Raw genomic sequence first — 24762 nt, forward strand, 5'->3', positions numbered from 1 at the left:
GCCTGCTTGGGATTCTCCTTCCCTCTCTCTCTGCCCCTCCCTCAATTGCCCAGGCTCTACCTCTCTCAAAATAAATAAACTGAAAAAAAGAGGGGGGTGCGTGGGTAGCTCAGTCAGTTAAGCATCCAACTTCAGCTCAGGTCATGATCTCATGGTTCATTAGTTCGAGCTCCATGTTGGGCTCTGTGCTGACAGCTCAGAGCCTGGAGCCTGGTTTAGATTCTGTGTCTCCCTCTTTCTCTGTCCCTCCCCTGCTCACACTCTGTCTCTCTCAAAAATTAAGTAAACATGTTTTTTTAACTTAAAAAACCATTAAAAAGAAAACTCATGAAGAAATCATTACATTTCTGGTGAAACACAGCTAAAGTGTGATTACATACATACATATATATATACACACACACACACACGTATACATACACGTATATAATAGTTATATATATACAATTATTACATACATAATATGATACACATATACACAATGACTATATATATATATAACTTTAAAACTGGAAAGTACACACATAAATGCAATGTGTGTATATATACGTGTATATATATATATACACACACACACACACACACACACACACACACACACATATATGTGCGTGTGTATATATATGTAAAAACATTCCAGCGGCCTTACTTAGTATAAACTAAAACCTGTTTTTGGGTTTTTTTTTAGGTTTTATTTATTTACTTATTTTGACAGAGCACAAGCAGAGGAAAGGCAGAGAGAAAGGAAGAATCCCAAGCAGAATCTGTGCTGCCAGCACAGAGCCCAATGTGGGGCTCAAACTCACAAAATGTGAGATCATGACCTGAGCTGAAATCAACAATCAGATGCTTAACCGACTGAGCCAGTCAGGAGCCCTTAAAATCTGTTTTAAAAGAAGTATTACATATACATGAAAGAACTACTGAAGTTATTTCTACGTATCTGTCTAATTCTTAGTATCCAACTTTGACAAATAAATGGTTTTTACCATCTTCTTTTCACAAGCTGGAAACTTTCCTAAGGTTGGATACTGTAACAGCGATCAAAATAGCTTAAAAATCAAAAAAACCCAATAAACATAGCAGGTTTACTGTGGGTAACAGCAACTATGAAACTTATTTTGTGTACATCATAAGACTGAGCAAATAAGTACACACTGATATTGATGGATACACTAAGGTTCTCATGATATTATAAGAAGGGAGATACAAATACAGAATGAGGGATGGCAAACCAGAACCGTTGGGTGTCAAAATTTAGGAATAAATTTAACAAAGTACAAAATGTATACTTTGAAAACTACAAAATATTTGTTGAAAGAAAGTAATGATCTAAATAAAGAAAACATCTGATGTTCATGGATCAGAAGACAAAATATCATTAAAAGAGCAATACTCAAAACGGACCTATCTACAGGGACCTATCTACAGTCAGTTGAGCGTCAGGCTTCAGCTCAGGTCACAATCTCACAGTTCAGGAGTTTGTGTCCTGCATTGGGCTCGCTGCTGTCAGTGCAGAGCCTGCTTCAATCCTCTGCACGCCCCCCCCCCCCACCCCGCTCCTTCCCTCCTTGTATTCTCTCTCAAAAATAAAACTTTTAAAAATTTGTTTTTTTAATGTTTATTTATTTCTGAGAGAGAGACAGAGCATGAGTGGGGGAGGGGCAGAGAGAGAGGGAGACACAGAATCCGAAGCAGGCTCCAGGCTCTGAGCTGTCAGCCCAGGGCCCGATGCGGGGCTCGAACTCACAAACCGCGAGATCATGACCTGACCCGAAGTCGGTCACTCAACAGACTGAGCCACCCAGGCACCCCAGAAAGAAAACATTTTTTAAAAAAAGGAACTGATAAGGGCGCCTGGGTGGCTCGGTTGGTTGAGCGACTTCGGCTCAGGTCATGATCTCGCGGTTTTTGAGTTCGAGCCCCGCATCGGGCCCTGTGCTGACAGCTCGGAGCCTGGAGCCTGCTTCCGATTCTGTGTCTCCTTCTCTCTCTGCCCCTTCCCCACTTGTGCTCGGTCTCTCTCTCAAAAATAAATGTAAAAAAAAATTTTTTTTTAAAGGAAGTGATCTACAGATTCAACACAATCTCTATCAGAATCCTAGCTGCTTTCTTTGCAGAAATTAACTGATTCTAAAACCACTGTGGAATTATAAGGGACCCAGAACATATAAAACTATCTTGAAAAAGAACAAGTTAGAAAATTCACACTTCTCCAATTCCGAACTTATTACGAAGCAACAAGAATCTAGACACCGTGGTACTGGAGCTAAGGACAGACAGATCAATAAAACAGAACTGAGAGTCCGGAAATAAAAACAACATGTCTATAGTCAAATGACGTGTTTTTTTTTTTTTAAGTTTATTCATTTATTTTGAGAGAGCACAAGCGAGAGCAAAAGTGAGGGAGGGCAGAGAGAATTAGAATCCCAAGAAGGCTCCACACTGTCAGCACAGAGCCAATGCGGAGCTTGAACTCACAAATAGTGAGATCATGAACTGAGCCAAAATCGAGTTGGATGCTGTAGCCAACTGAACCACCAAGGTGCTCCACAGTCAAATGATTTTTGACAAGGGTGTCAAAATCATTCAGTGGGGAAAGAGCAGTCATTTGAATAAATGATATTACAGCCACATGCAAAAGAATAAGGTTGGGTCCCTACCCTCATACCATATACAAAAATTAACTCAGAATGAACCAAAGACCTAAATGTAAGAGTTAAAGACCTTGGATTTGGCAACAGATTCTTAGATATGGCACTAAAACTAAGAACAACCAAAGAAAAAATAGATAAATTGGACTTTCAAACTTAAAATTTGGGCTTCAAAGGATATTATCAAGAAAGTAAAAAGACAACACAAAAGCTGGGTGAAAGTATCTGCAGATCATAGATCTGATAAGGGTTTATATCTAGAAAATATAAAGATCTCTTACAATTTAATAATAAAAAGACAACCCAATTTGAAAATGGACAAAAGATTGGAATATTCCTGCAAAGAAACACAAATGACCAAGAGGCACATATGGAGATGCCTGATATCATTAGTCATCAAGGAAACGCATATCAAAACCACAGTGACATACTAATTCACAACCACTAGAATCAAGGAGTCATTTAATAACAAGTGTTGTTGATGCAGAAAAATTAGAATTCTCGTACACTACAGGTACATCGGTAAGTAAAATTGTGCAGCCACTTTGGAAAATGTCTAGCAGTTCCCCCAAACAGTTGAGGATAGCGAACATATGACCCAGCAATTCAATTCTGGTATATACCTAAGAGAAACAACAACATCCACACAAGAATTTATATACCAATGCTTATAGCAGTCTTCATAGTAGCCAAAAGGTGGAAACAAATCAAACATCCATCAACTAATGAATGGATAAACAAAATGTGGTATATCCAAACAATGGAGTATCATTCAGCCATAAAAGAAATGAAAACTGATAACTACCACAACATGGATGAACCTTGACAACATTATGCTGAGTGAAAGAAACCAGACATAAAAGACCATGCATTCATTATAGGATTTCATTTATATATGTCAGAAAAGGCAAGTCTGGATGGACAGGGTGATGATAGCTAAAGAGTATAGGGTTTCTTTCTGAGATGAGTATGTTCTAAAATTATGATGAAAGTTACACACATAAGGGGGAGGGGGTGCCAGGGTGGTTCAGTTGGTTAAGTGTCCGACTCTTGGTTTCAGCTCAGGTCATGATCTCAGTTTGTGAGTTTCAGCCCCACGTCGGGCTCTGTGCTGACAATGCAGAGACTGTTTGGGATTCTCTCTCTCCTCCTCTCTCTGACCCTCCCCTACTCGCACTCTCTCTCTCTCAAGATAAACTTTCAAGTTTATTTTTTTTTAAATTTTTTTTTCAACGTTTATTTATTTATTTTGGGGACAGAGACAGACAGAGCATGAACGGGGGAGGGGCAGAGAGAGAGAGGGAGACACAGAATCGGAAACAGGCTCCAGGCTCCGAGCCATCAGCCCAGAGCCTGACGCGGGGCTCGAACTCACGGACCGCGAGATCGTGACCTGGCTGAAGTCGGACGCTCAACCGACTGCGCCACCCAGGCGCCCCTCAAGTTTATTAAAAAAACACTCAGGACGCCTGGGTGGCTCAGTCGGTTAAACATCCGACTCAGCTCAGGTCATGATCTCGTGGTTCAGGAGTTCGAGCCCCATGTCCAGCTCTGTGCTGACAGCTCAAAGCCTGGTGCCTGCTTCAGATTCTGTGTCCCCTCTCTCTCTGCCCCTACCCCTCCCCTGCTGGCAATCTGTATCTTTCTCAAAAATAAAAGAAAACATTAATAAAAAAATTTAAGTAACACATTAAAAAAACAACTATGAGTTATTCACTTACTAGACAAGTTGTATGGTATGTGAACTATTTAATAAAGCTGTTTACAAAAATGTTCAAGTGTGCCTGGGTGGCTCAGTCGGCTTAGCATCTGACTTTGGCTCAGGTCATGATTTCATGGTTCGTGAGTTCAAGCCCCACAATGGGCTCACTGCTGTCGGTGCAGAGCCTGCTTCAGTTCCTCTGTTTCCCGCCCCCCTCTACCCCACCCCTGCTCACAAGCATGGGTGCTCTCTCTCTCTCAAAATACTGAACATTAAAAAAAATGTTCAGGTTTGACAGAGTTATCAAAGTCCCAAATTTTTACATTCTTAAACCTTAACAAGGGAAAGATTAATACCTGAGTTGGCAACTGTGCTGAGGGCTTCAAAGACCCTGCCATTCAATTGTTGTAACAATCTTAACAAGCATGTTAAGGGAACTGAGGCATGAATAAGTAACTTGCCCAAAAGAATACAGCTAAGTCAGAGGTAAGGTCTGAAACCAGGCCAGCGATTCCCAAATTATAGGTTATTTCCACTATGGCCATTTGTGATTTTGGTCCTTTACTAAATCCAGAAAAGATGCCAGTGTCACATTAATCTCAAACCATCCCTCACTGCAGAATGCCAGGCTGAACACGCCTGCCAGAATACTGCCTAAGTGGGGTCTGGGTTACTGCATACAGAAATAACCGAACAACTGTGACAAAGAGGGACTACCCTGGCAATTTCCTTCCTTCTACTACCTTCTAAAGGGTTTCCCTTCTGCTCCCAACACAAGGCTTTCTTTACCTTTCATTTCTCTCTCCTGGATCTCCCGCTCCTTCTTAGCCTGGATGGCGAGCAGCCGCCTGCTCTTCACCGCGCTAATCATGTCTTCAGCTCCCACATCTACCTGGGGTTCAAACTTCACAACCTCTTTTTTCCTATCAGTTTTGCCCAGCCCATTCTCCTCTTTTCCATTTTCCTTGTTTCTGGCTTCCATTTCTTTCCTTTTCTGTTTCTCTGCTCTCTTCTTATCATTCTCTTCCTTCAGTACAGCAAGCCGCTCTTTCCACAACTCTGCAGACATCTGCTGTCTGGTTTCCATGTGGTCTTGCACCGAGTACGTCATGAGGATGCGGTGGCAGAGGGCCGTCAAGATCTGGAGCTTCTCTTCTGACGTCAGTTCAAAAAACTCCGAGGTCTCCAGCTTCTCTAGGAACTCATCTTGTACTTCATTATCCTCAAATGGTGCTGAATCTTTATTGTCGTCCATGTCTGAGCCCTCGCTTTCTTCCTGAACGTCAGATTTGCGCAAGCAGAGCCGCACCAGCTCCGAGACAGAATGTAGGGTCAGAGGGATTTCTGACAGCTTCATTCCCAATTCGCCATAGTCTTCTGCTATTTCATCTTGCAATAAGGTCTGTAAGAGGATGACCAACACTCTATTCAGATATAAAAAGCCACCTTTTTCTGCACTCAAGGCTTCCATGAGGGACACAGCAGTAATAGGATACTGAGCATCTGGTAAGAGTAGCCCAGAGTAACAGCTCAAGAACTCCACCACCATGGCCACATCCCCAAACAGTGTGTTGGGCAGCCCTTCGGGGGTATCCACCAACCTAAACGCCGGAAGGCTTTTGCCAGTTAACTCTTGGTCCTCGTACCTCTTCTGCTTTTCCAGTTTCTCAAGCATTTCTTTCTCTCTCCTCTCCTTGGCTTTCTCCTTCAACTTTTCTTTCAGCTCCTCTCGTTTCTTTTTCAAATATTCTTTGCGCTGCTCTTCAGACATAGAGGCCCACCGCTTTTTATGTTCTAGAAGCTCAAAGCGTTTTTGAACAATACTTCGCAGCTCTTCTGGGAGACGAGCTCTATCTTCGCTGGAGAGCAGACGAGCTGTTTTGGAGATAACACAGGACAGGGCACTCTTCTTGTCCTCCCTGTCTTTGTTTTCTTTGTAGTAGGCAATAAGGTGTAGGGCAGCAGGAGGCAGATGTTTATGGGGTTTACTAGAAGACCTGGGTGTACCCCCAGAATTCCGTGGGGCTCGGGTCATCTTCTGAGTGCCTTTGGCCATATCCAACAAAGTCATCTGCTTCATTTTGGTTTTAGGAGTCTTCAAACCCTTTTTAGGAGATTTGGAATTACCTGTGGATTTCTGTCCATTAAGGATGCCTTTGCTTCTACCCTTCACTTTCAAAGGTTTGTCACTATGCTTCCCTGATTTCTTGGCAGGTGGGCCTTTCTTAGGAATGTGAAAGTTGGCGTGTAGCTTGTTGGGTGACATCATCTTCATCACTTCTTCCAGATGTTCTTCTGGAGACTTGGAATTCTTTGAGTTCTTCACTTTGAGTGGTGAGCCATTCAAGGATTTCTTCAAATGTACGTGACACCATAACTTGGGATTTAGGGGTGAACTCAGAGAAGAGTTGTCTGTCTTGGATTTTTTTGAAGGCTTCCTATCTGGGGATCCAGTATTCTTCCTCTTAGTAGAAGGGTTGAGAGTCATGTACTAGAATTTAAGAACAGGAGCAAAATTAATTTTAAAAACTAATTTAAAGAAGCAACACTTAAGCATCATAAAGGCCCTCTTCCCCAGCTATCCAGGTAAAGATACATATTCATTTCTGTTCAAAGACACCATGTCCCTAAACAAAGACATGAATGTTAGTTGATGTTTTGGCCCTATCAATACAAAACTGATAGCCAGACTTAAAAATCTATACTCTTAAAATTAAACATTTTTGCTACATAACTATATGTGTTCTGTTTATATATGGTGCTAGCAATTCTTAGATATTTTAATGACATCTGTGAGCCCTTTCCCCAGAAGCAACATATGATAATTCTGCATTCTATTTCAGAATCCATCTGTGGATCCCAGACTGAGGATACCTGATTTAGAAAATGGCAACATCTAAAGAGTTAATAAAGTATTACTCTGGATTTCTTATCATTTAAACCTCTGTTCCCACTAGGAACATTCTATGCTTTTAAGTAGAAAAATTTAAGTATTTTTGTCTAAATGCAGAAGCATATTTTCTTACTTACAATACCACAACAAAAATCATTGCTCATAAACAGGGAGCCCTCCCGCCCCTGGTTCCTCAAACTCCCCTTTGTCCTGTCGCCACACATCGAGAACTCATTCCCGTGAATACATTACTAACTATAAGCCCTCTATATTCTCAACCTCATACAATCCCCTCATGTCCTTGAAATTCACTCCCTCTAGTAGCCCAACTCTGCAATCCTTTAATCCCTGCCAGGACCTTAAATCCATTAATTCTACCAAACTTTCTGCACACTCGCTTCCTTGTTCTTCTTACCCACATTAAATTCCGGTCAGTTGCTATAATCAATCTTGCATGAACCTCTGGTTCCCTGGCCTCTCCTGCTCTACTACACCTAGTTCCCTGGCTCATACATGTTCAGCTTACACAGGCATGGAATTAAAGATACAAACGCAGTGTGTGGTCTCACTTTAAATTCAGAACCAGGTACATCAAATGCATCCTGAATACCACCCTTAATATATTCCTTATAGATTTAACATATTCCTTTAGTCCATTCACTTCCCTCTCCCCTGGACACATATCTATCTCCTATCTCCTCAAACCACCATATCCCCTTCATAGAGAATTAGTTAATAGGTTAGAACCCAGTCAACTTGTCATAATACCATGGTTTCTGTTTAACAGTGGATTTAAAAAAAAAAAAAAAAAAAAAGCTGTGGATTTTCAAACTTAAATTTTTTTTTTTTAACATTTATTCATTTTTGAGAGTGAGAGAGACCGAGCATGAGCGGGGGAGGGGCAAACAGAGAGGGAGACACAGAATCCGAAGCAGGCTCCAGGCTCTGAGCTGTCAGCACAGAGCCTGAGTGGGGCCCAAACTCACGAACCGTGAAATCATGACCTGAGCTGCAGTCGGGACGCTTAACCGACTGAGCCACCCAGACGCCCTGATTTTCAAACTTTAAAGAATGTAATTACAAAGAAAAAAGCTTGGCAGCTAAACCGTAAACTAAATGAAATAATAACCAAGCAAAGTAAAAGTAGAGCCAATTTCAAAAAAATTCTAGTGACTAGGAGAAAGATTAGAAAACCTTTAGAATATTTGATTTCTGTTACCAAAAGCAACTAAGCACAGAGGGCACTCAGAGACCTGAGCCTAACTCAAAGTTTGAGTGGGAAGGACGAACTTGACAGAAGCTGCATATAGACAGCAGCCTGGAGGCAGCTGGTTAAGACAGGCCCACAGGAGAGGAGACTGCAGGTGAGGAAGCAGCTAAACGCTATGGAACATGAAATGATGAGCTCCTTTAAAAAGGCGAGAAGAAGTGCTACGAGGAGTACACCCCAGAGATGATAGGAAAGAACACCCATGCTCTTGTCAGGAGTAAACAGGTACGGTAAAATTTAATAAGCTGTACTGCAACACCAGGTAAGATTTAAACATTATGGATCTAATCACCAGAGAAACAAACTCACAGAACCAAGGCAGCACAAGTAGGAGAAATATGGTCTGCAATGAATGAGTGGACTACACCTAACATCCTCCTTTTGATTAAGTCCCCAGCTTCAAGGATTTTATTTTTTTAAGTAATCTCTACACCCAACATGGGTTTAAACTCACAACCCCAAGATCAAAAGTCGCACACTCCACCAACTGAGCCAGCCAGGCGCCTCAATACTCCAACTTTTGCCTTTTACGGACAACAGGCAATTACAGATTATTGTTCCTCTTAGCGGGCTGTTTTTGTTGCCTGACTAAAACTGTAAGTTTTGTTCCCCAATTATCATCCTCCATATCAGCTGACAAAGAGGCTTCATAGTTTATAGAACATAAACAATATCTATCTGTAACTCAGGGGATATTTTCTCCAGAAGCAGAATTTCCCAGTCTTAGTTCCCCAGAACTAGATTTCAAAATGTTAACAAGAGTGAGCAAAGATAGCTTATGTGAGACTCCACTCTCCGCCTGGACAGTAATAGTACCAATACTCCAAAGACCACCCTACAAATCATAGACTAAGGCCCAAAACTACTCTGGCAGGAACTAAAGACAAATGCGTTAACTAAAGACAAGTTAGCCATCCTCTTCAACCAGCCTTGGAAAATCTTCAGAGTATAGACATAACAGATGGATACTTTTTCTAATGCTCAGGATAACAGGCTATATTTAAAGTCATTCTAAAATGAAATTTATCACTAAAAAGGAGACTAGCGTGAGACTATGTTTCATTTTTACCATTTCAAATAGGTATCATTTAATAGGGCCTATTATAATTTGGCCACTTCTTAATTTACTGATTACTTTTCTATTTAAAAAGTCACTCAAATTTTCATAAGGTTCTTTAAATTTCTTCTATTTAGAAGCATTATACTATGCAGAATTGATGTAAGAGCTGGGATGGCTTAGCCATGAGAGGGTCCAGCAACCCATTTATTTTTATTTGTAAGGTGTGTTTTTTGGCCAAATCACACCATATAATTTTTTTTCTTAAAAATGAAAGAAATTAACTCACCCAACCCCCTCCCAACAGGCCGGCTCCCCGCGTGAGCAGTCCTTCAGTAACTGGATCATCTCAGCATAGGGCATGCTGGGCAGTCACAGCCACATGGGAGCCGGCATGGCTGGACTCAGGGGGATCTGAAAAAGTATAAAACCACTTATGTGCTAAGGGTCTCCCTATCCCCCATTCAGCATAAGTAATCTATCGGAATAGTGCACAGAGAGGGAGAAAAGAATGGACACCCAGAATAGCAGAATTATAGGTTTTAGGCAAGGCCCTTTCTAAGTGCTAAACAGGAACGAAATACTGATGAATGTCTCACAATGTGAAAGCCTTTAAGAAAAAGTGTATACAATTCTATACCTGCTCCCTGTCAAGTCAAACAAACCACCACCCCAAATAAGAAAATCTATTAAATAAGATAAAAATGAAGAAACTTTATTTATAGCAGCTCACTCAGATGCTAAATTTAACTTGATAGTAAGTGGCCAAGAGCCCTGCACTGGAAAACTCCAGCAATCTGTATTCTAACATTTACTTCTCTCTACATTCACCCCAGGAGCTGTGGTAGGAGTTTCAAGGTAACACTCACACAATGGGCTCGCCTCAATCTCTAGATGTCTTTATCAGCAAATGTGCAAAATAGGTTACCATAAAATAGTCTTAAGTACTTCTAAAGTTAACTTATTTTTAAAGTGCTCGGGGGCACCTGGGTGGCTCAGTCAGTTGAGCGTCTGACTTTGGCTCAGGTCATGATCTCACGGTTCATGAGTTCGAGCCCCGCGTCAGGCTCTGTGTTGACAGCTCAGAGCCTGGAGCCTGCTTCCAATTCTGTGTCTCCCTCTGTCTCTGCCCCTCCCCTGCTCATGATTTGTCTCTCTCTGTCTCTCAAAAATAAACATTAAAAAAAATAATAATAATAAAAAAATAGAGTGCTTCTGCTCTAGTCTCTAACTCAAACAGAAAATTCCAAAGGCAAATTTAAAGAAAAACATCAAAACCCTGAACATTTACTTGAAACATTAATGAGGAGAGATAAGAAACATCTTTAAAAATATGTAATGTCATTAAGTAATGAGACAAAATTAAATTACATCAGGTGCCTTTTGATATAATTCACTCTAAGAGGCACACAACATCAATTCTGTGGTATCTCTACCAAAAACCCATAACCTGAATGTAATTATATGGAAATAACCCTGAATTGAGAAGCATCATATAAAAATAACTGGCCTGTATCCTTATAAAATGTCAAAAGTTTCTGAAAGACAAAGAAAAGCTGAGAGACTTCTTCAGATCAGAGGAGACCTCAGTCTCCTAACAAGTCACAAAACAAGGAAACATAATACATGATACTACACTGGAGCCTGTGAAAACAAAAACAAAATTTAGCTAAAAAGACAATATTGGGACAAATTTCAAAACATGCGTAAGAACTGCAGATAACAGTATTGTTTCAATGCTAATTTCCTGATTTTGATACCTGTACTATACTTATGTTAGAAAATAGCCTTGTCAGGGCACCTGGGTGGTTCAGTCAGTTAAAAGTCCAACTTCGGCTCAGGTCATGATCTCACAGTTGGTGAGTTTGAGCCCTGCATCGGGCTCCGTGCTGACAGCTCAGAGCCTGGAGCCTGCTTTGGATTCTGTGTCTCCCTCTCTCACTCTCTCCCCCTCCCTTCCCCTCTCTAAAATAAATAGATAGATAGATAGATAGATAGATAGATAGATAAATGTTAAAAAAAAAAAAAAGTAGCATTTAGCCATTATATATTGATCCAAAAGCTTCCCTACTATGGGGTACCTGGGTGGCTCAGTGAGTTAAGCATCCAACTTTGGCTTAGATCATGATCTTGCAGTTCAGGAGTTTGAGCCCCCCGTTGGGCTCTGTGCTGACAGCTCAAAGCCGGCAGCCTGCTTCGGACTCTGTGTCTCCCTCTGTCTCTCTCTGCCCCTGCCCCTCCGGCTTGTGCTCTCCCTCGCTCTCAAAAATAAATAAATAAACATTAAATTTTTTTCTTAAACCAAAGCTTCCCTACTAGGATATACCAATCTAAAATAAGAGTAACAAAACACTAGAGCTGCAATGTTATTACCAAAGGGCAATGAGCCAAGATAGCAGATTTCATCTTAGATGACTGGGATCACACAAATAAATGCCTTATAAATCACTCCCCCAAGTCATTATCCCTAAACTCAACTGTCCACTGCATTGTTTTTCAATGAATGGTACTTCTTAAAGAGATGACTTCACAAGCCACACACCTATTATACCTATACTAAGTATCACAGAACATAAAATGAGTAAGATAGTTCTTCTAGTCAAGTTTTATGTTCTAGAGTTTGTAAGACCACAAACACACTCTCATTATCACAATAGGCCCTATTCGGCTCACACTCCAAAATTCCATATCCCTAAATAACTTTTTCCTCTCTCCCACCTAAGCTCTTCCTGCTGGTCCTTTCCTCAAACTACTGCTCAGAACTTGCTTCCTCTCTCCAGGTCTCCTCTCTCTCCACAGTAGCTACATTCAGCAGCCTGGCAGAATATCAAGTTCTACAAAATCCAAAGAGAAGGCAAAGAGAGAAAAACAATTTTTTCAAGCTATTGACTTTGGAATAGGCAGATCATAGATCTGATCAATGTGAATCCTCAAGGCATTATTTAAAATCTCCTTTGATGAAGAAAGAAAATCCAAAGCATTGTTTTATGGTCTACTTATCTATGTCTTTACTGTATTCTGTCCTGGCTGAGATGCTATAAGTTCCTTAAGAAAACTACAAATAGGAAAAACACAACTTATATGCAAAACTCAGGAGACAAAATCAGCGACAGGTCAAATCATACGGGGAGATAAGAATTACTGTGTAGAATGGTATTGTACAGGAGTCTCAATTTCTCTAAGCATAATCACTGACTTTAGGCAGCACTTTGTTCTAAACAAGCTTACAATTCCTAACCTCAATCTTATAGCCAGGTTCTATTAAGTTAGTATCTTAAGACCTCATTAGAAAATTTGAGAATAGGTGATTTATTCATACACTCCTGGAATTCTAGTCTCTGGCTCCTACAGAAAGTGAGTTAAGCATCCACAGAAAGTGTGGATCAGCTTTTTTGTTCTTATTAGCCCAAAAGACCTTTTACCCATAAATAATACTTAGTCTTTCTTCTTCTTCTTCTTCAAGTCTTTCATGTCATTCACATACTTAAACTAAACTCAAATACATAAAAGACAGCTGTTAAGATTTAACAAGAGGAAAATATTTAAGGACTCAAATGATCCAAGGGTCTAAAAACTCATTCAGAGATGATTTTATATAGGATTTTTATATATGACAGTAATCTTATGTTATAGACACTGAAAGCCTTACCAGAATTCCAAAACTCTATAGCAATGAAATGACAAATAATTAAAACTTCCCCTCAGTAAATAAAAAACTTTAGTACTGATCTAGAAAAAGCCAATTGGGGCGCCTGGGTGGCTCAGTCAGTTGGGCGTCCGACTTCGGCTCAGGTCATGATCTCGCGCTCCGTGAGTTCGAGCCCGGCGTCCGGCTCTGTGCTGACAGCTCAGAGCCTGGAGCCTGTTTCAGACTCTGTGTCTCCCTCTCTCTCCAACCCTCCCCCGTTCATGCTCTGTCTCTCCCTGTCTCAAAAATAAATAAACGTTAAAAAAAAAAAAATTTAGAAAAAGCCAATTAATTTCTAATTTTCCTTTTTATGCAAATAATAAAAATTTAAAGAGCATAGGAAGAAAATGCTTGATCATGCTGGTCTGGAATAAGAAAACATGCTAAATATTAAACTATGGTTGGAGAAATAAAATTATTTCTCCATATAATTTTGTCAGCAAAATCAGTCTAAAATAATTGAAGTAATTTAATTGTATGCCTCAAGATGTGCTTCATTTTTCAAAATTGAAAGGAAGGGGAAAAATCTGTTTTAAATGGATCAGTAGCCCTCTGCCAGTCCTATCCTGGCCCAAAGACAAAGGTGAAATATCAGTATGCAAATCAGTAAAGTTGCCAACGAAAGACATATATACTCTCAAAACTTACATTAAAAAAAAATCTTATTGGGGAGCCTGGGTGGCGCAGTCGGTTAAGCGTCCGACTTCAACCAGGTCACGATCTCGCGGTCCGTGAGTTCGAGCCCCGCATCAGGCTCTGGGCTGATGGCTCAGAGCCTGGAGCCTGTTTCCGATTCTGTGTCTCCCTCTCTCTCTCTGCCCCTCCCCCGTTCATGCTCTGTCTCTCTCTGTCCCAAAAATAAATAAACGTTGAAAAAAAAAATTAAAAAAAAAAAAAAAAATCTTATTGGAGGGGCACCGGGGTGGCTCAGTAGGTTTGAGCATCCAACTTCGGCTCAGGCCATGATCTCATAACTTGTGAGTTTGAGCCTCACATCGGGCTCTCTGCTGTCAGCACAGAGCCTTTTTCAGATCCTCTACCCCCCCCCTCTGCCCTGCTTGAATGCACATGCACATTCTCTCTCAAAAATAAACAAACATTTAAAAAAAAATCTTATTGGAGAAACCCTGAGATAGAAAAGACAATCAGAAATCTGAGGCCAAGGTCTTGGCTTTTGTCATTTTAGTTTCTGTTGGTTTTAATTAGACTAGCCTCAGTTCCTGCAACTGGAAAATAAGATTATGTGTATGTGTATGTAGGTATGTATGTATGTATATATGTATATAAAATACACATACACCCGACACAACATTATAAGAATTGTTTGGAAGATCAAACGAGTTGATTAAAGAAAACAAAAAACAAACAAACAAAAAAAACATTTTCAAGAGGGAAATGCTAGGTTTTCTACTAATCTGCCATACAAACTAATACCCATTCCAAGTCTTTTTCAAGGCTGCTGATGTGTTTATCTTATCTGATATACAAAATCAGTTTTCATTCTTAGGAATTAATTTGTAAAACATTTTTTCCTATTTATATCATACCTCATTCCAAGAAGAATCTGAGGCAAAAAACCGTGTGTGTGTCTGTGTTTTAATCAACCATAGTAAAAAATAAATCAATCTAGGAGAGATTTTCAATATCAACCCCACATCATCATCTACATAAAATAGATGGATGTCAAAATTTCTGAATCCATTATCTGATGTTAAGAGCTCAAAATCTAATCTAACTGGAGCCACTGAAGAAAACGAACTCGTTTAAGTGTTCTACCTTGCTCTTCAAAAATTAATAGTGACCTTACCTTGTATGGATCAAGTAAAAAGTCACTGAACTTGCTAGGCAGGGAATATTTCTTCACCAATTCGTCTTCTACCACCCATGGTGCATTTTCACCAGTACCAGCCCGTAATGCGTTATGCCGTATAAAGTATCGAAGTATCTCCTTATTTGGTGGGCGTTCTGTACGAATCAAGCTGTCTGCTGGCACATTACTGATGATCTAGGTTAACAAATATAAATAACTTACCACTGGGGTTAAAAGCAATTAACCACGGAGAACAAAGATTTATGTTCTTTCCAGAAAAATCATAACTCCCTCTATAAAACAGGGCTATAAACTAGATGAAAGAAAAATAATTTTCAGAAACAGAATGTTAAATTAAACACATCCCTAGGCAATTTATCTGTATGTATCAAAGACCTAAAACTGTGCATACCCACTGAACCAGCAATTCCTCTTGTTAAGAATTTAGAAATAAATGGACTGTCAACTGCTAATAAAAGGAAGGGGGGGAGGGAAAAGGGAAAACTACATAAAGGTACATCAGTAAGGGATTCATTTTTTAAATTAAAATACATCCAGGGGCGCCTGGGTGGCGCAGTCGGTTAAGCGTCCGACTTCAGCCAGGTCACGATCTCGCAGTCCGTGAGTTCGAGCCCCGCATCAGGTTCTGGGCTGATGGCTCAGAGCCTGGAGCCTGTTTCTGATTCTGTGTCTCCCTCTCTCTCTGCCCCTCGCCTGTTCATGCTCTGTCTCTCTCTGTCCCAAAAATAAAAAAAATTAAAAAAAAATTTTTTTTGAAAAAAATACATCCATACAATGAATGAATGCAACCATTATATGCATATAATATATACATGCATATAATTATGTATAATATATTACATATAATATATACAACCATAGGGGGAAAATGTTTCTCAATAGGACGAATTTATCAGAATCGTCTAAGGTGCAGATTCTTGGCCCCCAAGCTTACTGAATGAGAAGAATCTCTGGCAGTAGAGGCTGGGAATCTAGATTTTTTAATAAAACCCCCTGATGACTATCATACACACTACAATCTGAAAATACTATTTTGGAAAAAAATTTAATGACATCACAGACGTTTACCATATAGTAAATGAAAAAAGCAAGTTACAAAATAGTGTGTATAGAATCCTCTCTTTTTTCCCCCTAAAATTTTATTTTTAGGTAATCTCTATACCCAACATGGGACTCAAACTCATAACCCCAAGATCAAGTATCATACTTTACCAACTGAGCCAGCCAGTGCCCCGACTCCTATTTTCAAAAGTCACTTAAAAGCTGGGGCACCTGGGTGGCTCAGGTCCTGATCCCAGGGTTGTGGGATGGAGCCCCGTGTTGGGCTCTGTGCTGAGCATGGAGGCTGTTCAAGATTCTCTCTCTCTCCCTCTGCCCCTTGCCCCTACTCAATGTTCTAAAAAAAACAAACAAGCTAACCACCATTAACCACATCTATATTCACCAAATATCATCTCTGAGCACAGGATTAGAAATATCTTTTACCCTTATTTGTATATTCTATCTTCCTCTATTTACTACACGTAAACAAAGCAATTTACATTCTTCACACTCATCAGTAAGAATACAAACGATAATCAGGGAAGTGGATGAGACTCCCTAGTAATAATATTTTAACTAGCAACCCTGCTGAAGGTGAAGAAACTTAGTGAAAAACTGTATTTAACATCCAATTTTCAAATATAAAGAAATCCTAACAATTTAGCAATGCCTTCACATCAACTATACAACAAATGGAGTCAAAGTGCTGGGGGCGATCAGATGACTCAGTCAGAAGAACATTCGACTCTTATCTCAGGGTTGTAAGTTCAAGCCCCACGTTGGGTATAGAAATTACTTAAAATTAAAATCTTAAAAAAAAAAAAAAAGAGTCAAAATAGAATAAGACTTGTCAACTTTTTGAGGTGGGAAAAAAAATCCAACACTCTGAAGAGCCAAAAGAACTGGGTTATACTCCTTCCCACGCTCATTTACTAAATTAGGAACTTTGACAGAATTCTTCAACTTCTCAGGCCCTAGCTGTTTCTTCTATAAACAGTTGAACAGGAGGACAAATGTGCAGTTATCTTCCATATCCAGCAGCCCATCTTGCCTCTTTCTAAATACAATATTTTACACATACAGGTATACAAGTACCTGAAACTAATATGCCATATTTCATGGATTCTAAGACACTGTCAATGAAAAAACACAGTGTTTTATATGCCACTAAGAAAACAATTCTTGCCAATTCATTTAAGTGATGTCCTGACTCTGGACATATTAAAAACATTCAAACCTTAGAATCAAAACTTAGCACTAAGTTATTTTAAGGGTATTTACTGTTTTAGATTATTAGCTTCACAGATACCTTGTAAAAGCGCTGATGAGAACTGACTTGGTTTCTGAGTTTATTACAAATTGCTTTATTTTTAACTGGGAAGAGCTATTTCCTGGAGAAAGTCCGTAACTGCTGCGAACCGATTCTTATTTTTCAAACTGAGTTTGAAACTCAAATGCAAATTATTCTTAGACCCTAATAATTCTTATTAAAAGAAAACAGTATGCTATCTCCTAGGGGAAAAAAATACAATTTAACTTAAGGTCATAATTACAAAGACTACAAAAGCCTAGAATTTACCGTAGAAACACATTCATTCACATTTTTCTGTAGCACATTTTCTCCGAGAAAACTGGCCCTATGATATTTTCTGAAATAGCATTTTCGACATTTAAGAGGTTTAATATAAAGTGCCAACTAACCTTATCTTCATTTTGTAATTTCACATCATATTTGTGAGGCAAAAATTTTGGCGGAGCCCATTTCCTTTCTCCTTTTTTTAATGAAGTAGGGAGTTTTCGTGGAGATCTACGTGCTCTGTCATCTAGTCAAATCAATAGAAAATTAGTGAAAAAATACGTCTTTAATTTTATCCATTCATTTATTAATAATCTTATTGAACACCTACTCTGCACCAGGCACTGAGCGATGAGACACAAAGATGAATCATAGAGTCCTTACCTCAAGCAGATCAAGTCTGTGAGAGTCTACAAAACTTACACTATAATGTGGCAAAATACTGTAACAGAGATTGGGACAAAAAAAAATACTATGAGAGCAGAGAGGAGCAACTCTAACTTGGTCTGGAAGACAGGCAAAGGAGAGGCCTAGAACGACTAGAACTTGTTCAGAGACTATAAGCCGTAAAATGAGTGAATATGATCTACGCTATAGTAAAAACATCAGACTAAAGATACGTAGGAGCCAAATTATAAATAACACTGTACACCTTTTTAAAAAAATTTTTAAATGTTTATTTTTGAAAGAGGGAAAGTATGAGCGGGGGAAGGACAGAGAGAGGGAGACAGGATCTGAAGCAGGTTCTGCGCTGACAGCAAAGAGCCCAATGTGGGGCCCAAACTCATAAACTGTGAGATCATGACCTGAACCGAAGTTGAACACTTAACCGAGTCACCCAGGTACCCCCATTTTTTTTTTTTTTTTTAAGTAGGCTCCATGTCCAATGTCCAGCGTAGGGCTTGAACTCGAGACCCTAAGATCAAGAGTCACATGCTCTACCAACTGAGCCAGCAGCCAGGAGCCCTAACACTGTATACCCCTTAGAGACTGGAATTTGTCTCATGGGCACTAGGGAAACAAAGGATTTCTTGTCTAACTAACTAGATATACATTTTGAAAGATTACTAGTCTGAAAAAAACTGAGAAAGAAAATAACACTTTTGAAAGTTAGAAAATGAGTAAAATGGCAAGGTGAGACTGAAGAATGGGAAATCACAAGATGTAATACTAAACACCTGAATTAATGTAACTGGAATGGAGACTAAAAGAGTCAAGAGGTATTTAGAATACAAGACTTGGTAACCACCTAGATGTGGAAATGCTAACGGCTTCCAAGTTTTCTGCCTTAGGGACCAAGGAGACGACAGTGTCATTAACTGAGTAAAAGAATGCTGAAAGACTAGCAGGATTCTTGTTGACATGCTTTGGGAAGACAACATAAGCAAGACGATTAATTCAGCTTTACAGGTGTTAAATTTGAACTGCTTGGGACATGCATGTGAAGACTAGATCTAAAGTTTAGGAGTTAAACTGATGTGGTCCTGGAAATCGTCAGCCTTTATACAGATTAAGAATTTAAACTGTGGACGGAATGAAATGTAACAGTACACTTCTGCAGAAAAATAAAAAGGCAGCAAGGGTGCCTGGGTGGCTCAGTAGGTCAAATTACCAACTCTTATTTTCGGCTCAGGTCACTATCTCATGGTTCATGAGTTTGAGCCCCATATTGGGCTCCTCACTGATAGCACAGAACCTGCTTGGGATTCTCTCTCCCATTCTCTCTCTCGGTCCATTTCCCAATCACATGTGTACACTCTCTCTCTCAAAATAAACTTAAAAAAAAAAAAAAAAGGCAGCAGGCAGCTCTTCCTGCCCACAGGCTTTATCCCCGTACTTTAATAAAATCACCTTTTTGCACCAAAAAAAAAAAGGGGGGGAGCAGAAAATTCCTATGAAAAATAATTTAATGAGAAAAGGAGGTTAAAAGAAAAACAAAACAGGAAAGTAGGGGTGCTTGGCTGGTTCAGTTGGAAAAGCATGTGACTCTTGATCTCAGGGTCATGAGTTCAAGTCCCATATTGGGTGCAGAAATTACTAAAAATAAAAATAAAACAGAAAAGTAGTTGGGAAACCTAAGAGACTATGGTACTAAATAAGCTGAAAGATATGAGAGTGACCAACAGTCAAAGTTAAATGGAACAGAAAAGTAAAAAAAAAAAAAAAAAAAAAAACAAAGAAGAAATCAGTGAATTCTGCAATTAGGGGGTCACCTATAACCTTATTAGGAACAGTTTTAGGAATAAAGAGGCAGAAGTCACACTTATACATAACAGTGTAAGGAATAAACTCATGGTCAGAAAGCAGAGACAACATTCTCAAGAATCTTACCTTGAATGAATTAAGACAGAAATAGAACAGGATCAAGGGAGGATAGTTTTTTTTTTTTTAGAAAATGGGACTTTATTTATAAGTTAAGAATGATTAGAAAAAGGGTTTAAAACATTCTATAGTAGACTAATAAGTTTACCTATTCCTTGAAAAACTAGGAGGGAATGGAATTCAAAGAACAAGTACCTTCGCCAATTGGAAAGACCACTCCCTTCTAAGATGGAGGAAGAATACAGAAGTTGCTACCAGAGAAGTTAGGAACACAAAGCTGAAAAGTTCCTGCCCTAATACATTATTTCTACCCCCCCACAAAGTAAAAGGCAAGGTCACATGATGAGAACATATTTTTCATACTGGAATTTGCCTATCATATTTCTATGAAAATTCTAATCAATTTTTCCCTGAAGACATTCAGAGTACACCGTAACATTCTTTAGCTCACCTACGACGCGTAACAATATACTAGAAATGACATTATATCCCAATAATTAAAACCTGAACTAAGGCACAGGCTCTAAAAAATAGCCAAAGCCTAAAACCAGCAGTTCCTGGCACATGATGCTTAAGGTATAAAACTAACAACTGTAACACATCATTGGTATGCCAATGATTTGATTCTATAAGAAAAGAAGTGTTAGAAGACCTAACAGCCAACAATTAACCAAAACACTTATCCTCCTCAAATCTTAGGATCTGTGAAAAACACACATATTATAAACCTCCAGTATCAAAAAGGAGAAAAACTGAAAAACACAGACATTAGCATTCATAGTACACAGTGGAAAACAAAACTAAAGTATCAACAACTGCGGGGGAGGGGGACAGCTACACAACAATCTCAGAAGCTGCCTTGGGAGTAGGTAAGGACATCCCTCTAAAACCATCTGCACATATCCAAAACATCTGGAGACACAAAACAGAAGGCAGACAGTGGAACATTCTAATGCAACATTCTAACTCGAACTTTATGACAGTTAAATAATGAAGTAAAATTACTGGATCCTCTAAAAGTCACAGAGAGGGGATCAGTATACACAAACCCTCTTGAGTAATCCTATTTTTGGAAAAAGAAGGGACCCAAATAAATTCCTTATTTACACAAATTTAAAAAAAAAAAAAGAAGGACTCAGAGGCTAAAAAGTCTCCCCGGTGAACAACATCTCTGTTTCTCAACTTTCAACACATCATGGTTAAGGTCTCCAGGCCCCTAAAATTTACTTTTAGAGTTTCACAATTCTGGCAATTCCTATCTGAGAGGGACCTGAATTTATGCAGATAAAATGAAATCTCTTAAAAGCACCGCAATGGCTTACAAAATGAAAAAAGGAAAAAAAAAAGAGCGGGACCCTTGGGTGGCTCAGTCGGTTAAGTGTCTGACTTCAGCTCAGGTCATGATCTCATGGTTCAAGAGTTTGAGCCCGTCAGGCTCTGCACTGACAGCTCAGAGCCTGGAACCTGCTTCGGATTCTGTACCTCCCTCTCTCTCTGCCCCTCCCCTGCTTGTGCGGATGGGCTCTCTCTCCCTCTCAAAAATAAACCAATATACAAGAAAGAGAGAGAGAGAGAGAGAGAGAGAGAGAGGGAAAGAGAGAGAGAGGGAGAGAGAGAGAGAGAGAGAGAGAGAAAGAAGAAAAGAAAAGAAAAGAAAAGAAAAGAAAAGAAAAGAAAAGAAAAGAAAAGAAAAGAAAAAAGAAAAGAAAAGAAGGATGGATTCGAATTAGCTCCTCCTATTCCAATCACCCCCCCTTCCACGCATCCTTATGAATGTCCAACTTGGGAGAAAAGGAAAGCAAACTCTTTCCCATCCTGAGTAGGCAGGTATGTGCACACAGATTTCTAAGCAGCCAGAGGTAAGACTTCCCCCTGGTCTTAACTTTGTGGGGAGATTTAAATCTTGATTCCCTTCGTGGATATTTTAATTGTTTTCTGAATCATAAATGAACAAAAACATATCTATTTATCTATAAAACTTAATTACAAATTTAATTGTTAGAACTCAAAAGATTTATGGAGGATAAAATAAACAAGAGTAGCATAACTCACTAAGGAAAGCTAGCATCATACATACTAATACTCTCTCTCCTTCCTTCATCCTCTTTTACAATTGGCTCCTTCTTCTGATGATCCTGAGCAATTTGGCTAGAATTCTCTTTGTCACTTGAGGGAGAATCACAGGCACCGTCTGATTTCTTCTCAGTGGCCTCTTCATCCACTTTCTCCAAAGGATGAATCTTCACAATCCTCACCTTGAGCATTTTTTCCTTCCCAACCTATAAAGGAGACAAGAGAGAATCAAAGATAATAAAGAACCAAGAACCTAAAGATGTTTAGGATATATTATCCAATATATATCCCACTTCACCTGACAAAAAAATTCACTGAAAAAGCAGCCAAGTTGTGATTTTTTTTCCAACTTTGTTTCTCAGACTTCTAAACGGCAATAGGATACCTTAAAAAATAAAATGAGGGGCGCCTGGGTGGCGCAGTCGGTTAAGCATCCGACTTCAGCCAGGTCACGATCTCGCGGTCCGTGAGTTCGAGCCCCGCGTCGGGCTCTGGGCTGATGGCTCAGAGCCTGGAGCCTGTTTCCGATTCTGTGTCTCCCCCTCTCTTGCCCCTCCCCTGTTCATGCTCTGTCTCTCTCTGTCCCAAAAATAAATAAACGTTGAAAAAAAAAATTTTTTTTTTAAATAAATAAAATGATCACAATCTAGTTCATAATTCATGTACCGATGTACTAAGGCTAAAAGGCCATCACTACACTAACCTGACATATGTGTAAACACAGTTCAAGAACTTCCATTTTGTTAAAAAATCAACTACGTAGGGGTGCCTGGCTGGCTCAGTCAAAATAGCATGCAACTCTTGCTCCTGAGGTTGTGAGTTCCAACTCCACGTTGGGTGTAGAGATTACTTAAAAATAATATCTTTGATAAATATATAACTATACATACGAATATCCAATTATTTTAGAATCATCTGTTGAAAAGACTATCTTTTCTTCACTTAATCATCTAACTATCAAAAATGAGCAGCATGTGTATACATGGATGGACGTATAGGAGTCTATTTCTGGATGCTATTGTGTCCCAATGAATCTATTAGTCTATCTTTACAACAATTTCATACCACCTTAATACTTGAAAATAAGGCTCAAAATCAGACAGTATTATACCTCTAACTTGGTTGTTCTTTGTCAAAGTTCTTTGCATTTTCACATGAATTTTACAATCAGCTTGACAGTTCCCATAAAAAAGCTTCTGGGATTTTTTAAAATAATTTTTTAATTTGAGTATAGTTGAAAAGCTGCTAGGATTTTATAGCATTTGTGGTGTATCTACACATCACTTTGGGAAGAACTGCCATTTTAACAATACTGAGTTTTCTGACCCATGAAGACAATATCTCTCTCCATCATTTAAGATCTTGTTTAATTTCTCTCAGAAACATTTTATAATTTTTAGTGTCTAGGTCTTGTATGCCTCTTGTCAGATTTACTCCTAGAGCACAGCATATTTTTGATGTTATCATAAATGGTACTGATCTTTCTAAATTTCAATTTCCAATTGCATGTTGCTAACATTGGTTTTCATATTATTTACCCTATATCCTGCTACCCTGCTAAACTCACTTGTTAGTTCTAAGAGGTTTTATGGGAGATTCCAGATTTTCTACATGGACAATCATGCTGTCTACACATAAAGATAACTATACTTCTTCCTTTACAATTTAGATGCCCTTTATTTCCTTTTCTTGACATACAACTAGCTAGAACCCCAAATACAATGTTAAATGGAGTGGGAGAGCAAGCATTCAGTCTTTTACCATTAGGTATAATGCTAGCTGGTGACTAATCTGTAAATATCCTTTATCAGGTTGAAGAAATTTCTTTCTTTTTTTTTAGGTTGAAGAAACTTCTATTTGCAGTTTGCTATAAGTTTTTATTAGGAACTAATGTCGGACTTTGTTGAATGCTTTCTTTGTGTAAACTGGAGATGACCATATAGTTTTTCTTGGTTGTTCTTAACTGAACTATAAATTTAAAAGAGCCCAAATGTCCATCAACAGATGAATGGATAAAGATGTGGTACATAAATATATACAATGGAGTACTACTCAGCAATCAAAAAGAACAAAATCTGGCCATTTATGACAATGTGGATGGAACCAGAGGGTATTATGCTAAGCAAAATTAGAGAAAGACAAGTATCGTATGACTTCACTCATATGAGGAATTTAAGATACGAAACAGATGAACATAAGGGGAAGGGAAGCAAAAATAACATAAAAAACAGGGAGGGGGACAAAACATAAAAGACTCTTAAATATAAAGAACAGAGGGTTACTAGAAGGATTGTGGGAGGAGGGTGGACTAAATGGGTAAGGGGCATTAAGGAATCTACTCCTGAAATCATTGTTGCACTACGTGCTAACAAACGTGGATGTAAATTTACAAATATATTTTAAAAAAGAATTATACAGGGGCGCCTGGGTGGCGCAGTCGGTTAAGTGTCTGACTTCAGCCAGGTCATGATCTCGCAGTCCCTGAGTTTGAGCCCCGCGTCAGGCTCTGGGCTGATGGCTCAGAGCCTGGAGCCTGTTTCTGATTCTGTGTCCCCCTCTCTCTCTGCCCCTCCCCCGTTCATGCTCTGTCTCTCTCTGTCCCAAAAATAAATAAACGTTGAAAAAAAAAAATTTAAAAAAAAAAAAAAAAGAATT

General features: G+C 39.1%; 1 protein-coding gene across 2 annotated transcripts in view; it reads right to left on the bottom strand.

Moving 5' to 3' along the window:
• Positions 1–24762, bottom strand: part of BAZ1B (bromodomain adjacent to zinc finger domain 1B) — a 74486-nt gene that overhangs the window by 28866 nt on the left and 20858 nt on the right. The window contains exons 4-7 of one of the 2 annotated variants that reach the window (XM_040456121.1): positions 22112–22313; positions 17838–17959; positions 15072–15269; positions 5146–6847 (exon numbers count right to left, since the gene is read on the bottom strand). In XM_040456121.1, coding sequence (XP_040312055.1) covers positions 5146–6847; positions 15072–15269; positions 17838–17959; positions 22112–22313 — 2224 coding nt within the window. Of the gene's footprint in view, positions 1–5145; positions 6848–15071; positions 15270–17837; positions 17960–22086; positions 22314–24762 lie in introns of those variants that run through there. The other variant, XM_040456122.1, reaches the window with a different exon arrangement.

The sequence above is a fragment of the Herpailurus yagouaroundi genome, unplaced genomic scaffold, assembly GCF_014898765.1.
Source record: "Herpailurus yagouaroundi ecotype Mexico unplaced genomic scaffold, PumYag 216, whole genome shotgun sequence".
NCBI classification, from domain to species: Eukaryota; Metazoa; Chordata; class Mammalia; order Carnivora; family Felidae; genus Herpailurus; species Herpailurus yagouaroundi.